We start from the raw sequence: 7,410 nt of genomic DNA, 5'->3' as shown, positions 1-7,410 counted from the left end.
AGAAGAAAAAAAAAACTTGGAAAAACTGATAATAAGTGCATATTTCAGCATGGATGAGACAGCTGCTGCTAAAACTATCCAACTTCAGAATACCATGTTGATAAAGTCAGTACTTTATGTTTTATGAAATACAGGCTGCACATTCACAACCACCTAGTAAGAAGGCATTTTTCCCCATCTAATAATACTTATTTAATCTAAGCTGCTCAGCCTATGCATTACTCCTTACAGCAGTTACAAAAGCAGAATTTATAGTCCCAAAGAAAATGGTGAATACAAATGCATGACAGAAGACAGTATACTGAAATGGCGATTTTAATGTATAGCATTGTAAACCAGTTAGCTTCAGAACTGAAATACATATGGAAAGCACTTTAAAAAACAGCAAAAAAAAAAAAAAAACAACTCACAACAACGCTGGTCACAGGTTATTTCTCTGCCGTACATATGTATATATTAACATGTTAAACATCAAAAAGCTCTTGATTACAAAGACTGCTATACATTATTTTTATCACAAGGTGGTGCAAGTGATCTACAAGTGCTTACACTTTCCAGAACTTGACAATATTTTGCTTGTTACTCTCAAACTAATATGGCATTTGTCACATGTAAAAATACAAACAAAAACAATAAAAAAAAAAAATTGAAAAAAAATGGCAAATGAGAAAATTCCCCTTCCTCTTGATCCAATTTGGTGCTTACCTCAGCTCCAAATACTGCTTCAGCCTAGCACAAAAATTTCCAAGTTTTTCAACGTGCCATTAGCTGTATGCCCCGAAGAGGAGTATACTTGGAAAATGGCTCTAGCCACTGTCAGGTCTGAAGCATATTTATTTTACTAAGGATAGGGCACCTTGAGATGAGGCATTATTGATATGCTATTTAATTTCCTAAGCTCAATGAATACAGGATTAAGTTATATTTCATACACAGCAGATGATTACTACAGTTATGCTTATTAACATATGTTAATGCATTTAAATGCAGTTCCACAGCAACACAAGAAGAACTGTAACATAACTGAGATGCAGCATCATTTTTGGCAGAAAGCTCAAAGGGAATTTTTGGATTCCAATCAGCAGTACACATCCACTTCAGTGAATCTAGACAAAGCACTGATATCCCATCTCATTTGCTCTCTGTCTGCATGGAGCACATGACTGTGAAAGCACACTGGTGCAAAATCATACTTCATCAATTTAAAGCGGTGTGATTTAGGTTCATAACGACTTCCTTGATATCAATATTGTCTGTTGCAAATCAAGTATGAGTTTATTAGATTTTATGTTTGAAATACTGATGCATTTGCACATCACTTACAAGTAAATTACTCCATATATTTTTATATGAACAAAATATGAATTTTTATATATATATATTTACTATTCATATGTATATATATTTTTAAAGAGTGCTTGACTTAATACAAAATAAAATATATATATTTTTTATATCTCAGTCCTAAAACAATTTAGGTCCCTCTTCCACCAAGAAAAATAGAATGGAGAAAAATATCATATTACTTCATGACTGTTAACTAGTCAGCTGCCTACAGAATCTTTGGACCAACTTAAGGATGTGTAAAGCAATCTCAATATTCATCCATGAACGTTAATACATTAACATGAATTCAGATCTTTGGCAGAATTACGCATATGTGGCAAAAGAACAGTGCAACTCCAGCAGACAGAAAACCCGCATACACTATAACCTGGTGCCATCTTGGGTGCCCAAGAAGGTTAAATTCGGTTTTAGCTCATTTTGTTGTAACATGCTACAACTAGACCATCCAAAATTCAAAAGATACTTTCTTAGAACTTCCTCCTGGGGGTGGAAGAGGAAAGATTGTTTTCTGCAGGCACTTTTCACCAGCTCTTGAGAGCTCATCAGAAAAACACGTGATTCAAAATACAACAAAAATCAATATCAAGTAGATTACGCTTTCAAGAACCAGCTTTGAATGATAACATGTAGTCATTAAACAAAATTTTTCAGTTAAAATGTTAACTTCACTTTAAAGACCAACAGGTATATGACTTTCCCCACTGAAAGGAAAGAGAGAAAAACACCTGAACTTCCTGGTTGTTTTGTTTTTTTTTTTGTGAAATTCTCACTCAAACACTGTATTTTTATGAGATTCTTAGAGATTTTGCCAGTATTCACACATTCTTAGATCTAAGGCACTGGTCAAAGGCACTAAAGTAGTAAATGTGAAGTATGTATGCAAACAGGACTTATACACTTTGTTCTGGCACTCATGTGACTATATCACTACTGTAACAAAGTTTTCTTACGGTGCTTTAGTAGACACAGAAGCCTGAAGTATTCCAGATTTGTTGTAGCATGTACAAACTTACCTGCTTGAAGATATGCCCTCTTTTTCACATCAGATTGATTGTGCAATCACTGAGAAACTGCAGCACTTGGTGTTGATCCCCACTCAAGAAAATAACTGATCACTCTCACTGGTCATATTTATCAAATGGGCAGCCATTCTGCTCTATATCTATCTCCTCCTTCTCTCTGCATAGCCAATCTTTTCTTTCTCCGCCCTCTACTACTTTTCAAAATAAAACACATCCATGTAAGATCCATCACATAAGCATACATCGAATACTAAAACAATTGCAATTTTGGCCCTCAGAAGACACTCTTTGGCAAACTGTTTTGCAGGAAAAAGCTAACACACATTACCACAGAGGTGCGCATATGTACATATATAGAAGAATCTTAAGAAACTCTCAGGTCCATAGGTACACCAAGTAAAGAAGGTATGAAGACTCAGCTTCCCCACTCAGCCCACTCACTTTGCAGCAGGATTCTTAGGAGGTTGCAATTTGTAGGTGCTGAAGTAGTTCACCACTTGCTGAGGGACTTCTGCCAGGACACACTGTGCCAAAGCTTCTTTTGGAGACTTAGGAAAAAAATAGAGAACATCAAGTTTCCATCTCTACCAACTGTTAAAGGAAATCCTAACACAGGCAGTAAGTATCTCCACTACTAAGAGGAGTGAAAGTCTGACATTTACACAGTACCCTTCAAGGAAAAATGGAAGTTTCCACGTTAATATTGTTTTGCAAGATAAAACAAACTTTTAAAAAATTTCCACTTTTTTCTAAGATCAAAAAATGTTTAATAAATAATATTAATATTGCTCTTATTTCAATTTATTTTACCCATCCCAAAGAAGTCTTCAAATTTTTGTTTATAATTCACTTTTCCCTGAGATAAGACTTTTACGTGTCAGTCTGTGTAAGCCTGTGCATATTCTACTGGGTTGTACAGCAAAAAAAAAAAAAAAAAAGACTCAATTGATTCATGTCTTGGGAGGTAAGAGGTAGATATCTTTCTTTTAATGAAAACTACCAATACTGTTTTTCTACACACAACTTCTAATGATGACCACTTTACCAACTTACGCTTCAGTTCTGGCACCACATTAAAACGTGACATTCATATACTTTTAAAAAAGGACACGACCACAATAAGAAACACTTCTCCATAAGAACAGAATCACAGTAATACCTGCCTCCAAAATGAAAAACACATCCTCTCATTTAATCTAATCTCAGTTGGATTTACAATGGTCATTCAGCTGTAAGAACTTGTCGGAAATGCAGTGCCCAAACCAGGTATGTACTCTTTAAAACATGAATCAGCTCACCTAACAGAAACTCTACAGATGCTAAAAGTCTTCTGCCCTTACTTCTGAGCACTTGATACGTATGTATCTCAGACTTCAGACCTTTTTAGGGCCACTTCAAAAGTTCAAACTATACATAGGATATCATAGGAAACCTAGCACACCTCCATAGTTTTCACATACCTCACCATTAAAGTTACTTACATTATGGAACTTCCTAAATGGCACAAACTGGACAATGTCTCTGATAGCTGGTTCTCCTGATGAAGACCTAAGAACTCCATTGTCACCATCAAGAAACTCCATAGCATCGAAGTCTGCTCCTCCAACACCAACAATAATAATGGACATGGGCAATTTTGAAGCATTAACTATGGCAGTTCGAGTTTGATCAAGGTCTGTTATCACACCGTCCGTTATGATGAGAAGAATAAAGTATTGCTGTCAAATCAATAAACACCATGTTATGATAGAAAGAGACAACACATGGGGATACAGGCTTAGAAAAAAACATGCATAGGCTATATATTAATGTGATTTTAAACAAGTTCACTGCACTCACTGAAGTTTACAAACATTTGTGTTTTGCTCAGGCTTCTGCACAGTCCAAAGCAACTGATTTGGACAATTAAATCTTCTAAAAGAAGTCATCTTTCAACACACCTTCCTGGAAAACAATCCTGTCAGGCTTCCTTTCCTCTCCAAAATCCCCTAATAAACCCAAATAACTTACTTTCCAAGCATCTGTCCTGAGATATGAGGCAGTTTATTGCAGTTCTGGACAGAACACAGATTGCATTTGAAACTCGTATTTTTTCCCCCCTTCTGTTCTAACAATACCCTTATGAAGCCCTAAACTTTGCTTCATTCATTTAAGAAAAGAGAAACAGGAGAATGTAACCAAGAGAAACAGAAAATGCCTCTTCAGAATTACCAACTCTTAATATAGTCAGACACTTGCACATATGTAGGTCACTCTGAAAGTAATGCCTCCTAATTATTTCCATGGGAGCTACAACAGATACAAAGAACATACACAATTTTATAGAGTAAATTTTCTACTACAAAACATTATTTTTCAACATAATCACCAACACTAGCTGTGCATTTTTGCCAGCAGTGAAGAAGAGCCTGCATGCCATGCTCCCAAAGTCTGTACCAGTGGAGATGACCCACTCTGCTGTCATCTGTCATATGGCAACAAAACCTAACAAGATATTGGTGGGAAATCACAACCCCTACTGCCATGTCATCAACAATCACCTCTAACATAGTGGGCCACCATAATAAAATAGGAGGCACTACTTTCAGAGCAGCCTTTGCTTTTATACGTAACAAGGTGGAAAGGGCAAGGTACACAGCACCTACAGTTTTATAATAAGGACAGTTCATTATCTATGTTAGTATCCATTTACTATCCCTGTTTTTTCTTGGTCATATGATTTTGAGCTCTGAATAGAAAATGCCATTAAGATACCATGTATTTTTTAAGTATCAACTCTGAAAAGTTTACTCTGTTAATGAGAATTATGAACAACCTGCTAGAATAAGTTAGATTTTATCTAGTTTCAAAGACAGCAAAAATCAATTCACAAGGTAAATTGACAGCTGTTAGGACAAGTTTACACTTACAACTTTATAAGAAAAATGGTGCTTATAAACAAGTATAGAATGAAAAATAAAAAATTAATACACTGTGATAACAAACTTACAGATGCTGTTTGCTGCTGTGTGGCTGCAGCAGCAAATCTTGCCACATGATTTATAATTGGAGAAAAATTGGTTGGCCCATATAACCTCACTTGAGGAAGACAAGCACGATATGCATCAACAATGCCCTGGATTCCTAGAGAATAGAAATAGTTTCAATGTACTCCTTGCATATTAGAATATTTTGAAGCACTCAATCTTTCTAAAAACACCATTAGTTTCATAAAGTAGTGTCACAAAGATTTACAGCCAACCATGATGATAAAAATTAAATTATTCACAAGTAATGGAAGCCTTCAGCTTGGTTTTATGTCAAGAATAGAAATGCCAAACACTATACATCTAATTATGTGCAATTAAATTTCAGCAGTCTTCTTTGGCTGGTAGTTTGTGGTAGTTAACAATGAGATCAGAGAGCCCATGTTGAACAGGCACTCACAGCATAGTACTCAAATTAGAAAAATCCACATCAGCAGAGTTTACCTGTACTGTGGATCTAGATGTTAAAAAAGGTTTTCCCGAGTCATTTCAGAAGAGAGACCAAATGCTACTTCTGTTAATTAAGATGTAGTTTATAAAATTGTTTCCTGATAATGAGATGACTAATCTCATCTAATTTATTTGAGCAACATGCTTCACAGTTCTCTCTTCAAATGCTTTTCTTTCATTCTTTCACATTAGACATTTTATTCCCTACATCTGATGTTACTGTCTGTGACTTACCATTACAGAATGGGTTTGATGGGTTAAAATTTATAGGGAACTCATGTGACACCTGTTAATATACAAAAATCAGTCAGGAATATACACACAATTTCTTCCTAAAATACATGTTTTTAATTTACTCGTGGAGTGGATTTACATGCTCTATTACCTGATAGGAAGGAGGAATCTGTGCACCAAATCCAAAGACTGGAAACATCTTATCTCTAAAAAGGCAATTTTAAAGAAAATGAAATCACTGTTTTCCTCTAAAAGCTGTCCTAGTTCAGTACGTTTAGCTAATCAGTACTGCCTTTAGTCATTAAAAGTGAAGTTATGAATTAAGAGGCAAAATTGAATGCAGTTCTCCCTGTAATTGGCTCCATAAACAAAACCAATTTTTAAACACCAAATTGTAAAAAAAATAAAACATTTATTTAAACTAATGATGCTCTTCACATCACAGATGTAAAAGCTTTACTTGTCCTGCTGAAAATACAAATTTCTACCTGAGATTATATGATTGTGCAGTGACAACAGAGTCCTTTTTAACTCTACATTCACTGGCCCATCTGCTGACTACAAAAATCTATTCATACTATAAAAAATGAGTTAAAAAAATTAAAACTTACGTATCATAATCTTGAATGACCATCCCTACAGACCAAATGGCTGTTAGGTATTCATTAACTCCATCAGGGCTGAGGTAATGAAGGGAGTCTGGAGAGCGCGGATCTCCATTGGAGCCTGTGAAATCTATCCCCACCTGTCAAATGCAGTATTCAAAACAAGCTGTTGTTTGAGGTGAAAACGTTCATCTAATCACATACAAAGCCAGTGTAAAAACTTCAAAAGAATTATAAACTGTTATTACAAAAAATCTAATGGGTCCAGTACTTAAATACAAGTTCCTTGGAAGTTTAACACACTTAAAAAAAAAAAAAAATACCACCACAAAAATAGTAGAAGCTCTACATCTCTTGGAAGCACAGAAATTTTTTCATCTGTCAGTTTTTTTTGGCTGTGTTTACTTCCAGTTACCATTCACAGCAGCTCTTCAACAGCTGTGAATATAAGCTCTTGTTTCTTGTCAAACATCTCTTTCTGCTCAGACATGCAACTGGACAGACCCAACAGAAGAACTATTTCTAGACCTTCTCTGACCTCAAGAGGTCATCGTCTCTTCAATGATGATGATGCACTTATGTTGTATTAGTTTTGTGAACTACAACTTAAAAGCCAAACACTATGTGGTAGCTTCTGGGTTTTACTTTACTTTAGCAAAGGGTCTTGAAAACCACAATCCAGGGCAAATGGTAAATCTTTAGATAGGATGGGATTGGCAAGCAGGA

The 7,410-nt window shown here is 35.4% G+C and overlaps 1 protein-coding gene across 1 annotated transcript in view; it reads right to left on the bottom strand.

Annotated features, from left to right (window-relative positions):
• Window positions 1-299: 299 nt before the first annotated feature.
• The window catches only part of CPNE3 (copine 3), a 26,874-nt gene continuing 19,763 nt past the window's right edge, over window positions 300-7,410 (bottom strand). Inside the window, exons 11-16 of the mRNA XM_015855817.1 lie at window positions 6,691-6,824; window positions 6,231-6,285; window positions 6,080-6,131; window positions 5,359-5,492; window positions 3,851-4,087; window positions 300-2,917 (exon numbers count right to left, since the gene is read on the bottom strand). Coding sequence (XP_015711303.1) covers window positions 2,807-2,917; window positions 3,851-4,087; window positions 5,359-5,492; window positions 6,080-6,131; window positions 6,231-6,285; window positions 6,691-6,824 — 723 coding nt within the window. The 3' untranslated portion in view covers window positions 300-2,806. The remainder of the gene's footprint in view (window positions 2,918-3,850; window positions 4,088-5,358; window positions 5,493-6,079; window positions 6,132-6,230; window positions 6,286-6,690; window positions 6,825-7,410) is intronic.

This window comes from Coturnix japonica, chromosome 2 (assembly GCF_001577835.2).
Source record: "Coturnix japonica isolate 7356 chromosome 2, Coturnix japonica 2.1, whole genome shotgun sequence".
Lineage (NCBI taxonomy): Eukaryota > Metazoa > Chordata > Aves > Galliformes > Phasianidae > Coturnix > Coturnix japonica.
This window is presented reverse-complemented; position numbering and strand designations above follow the sequence as displayed.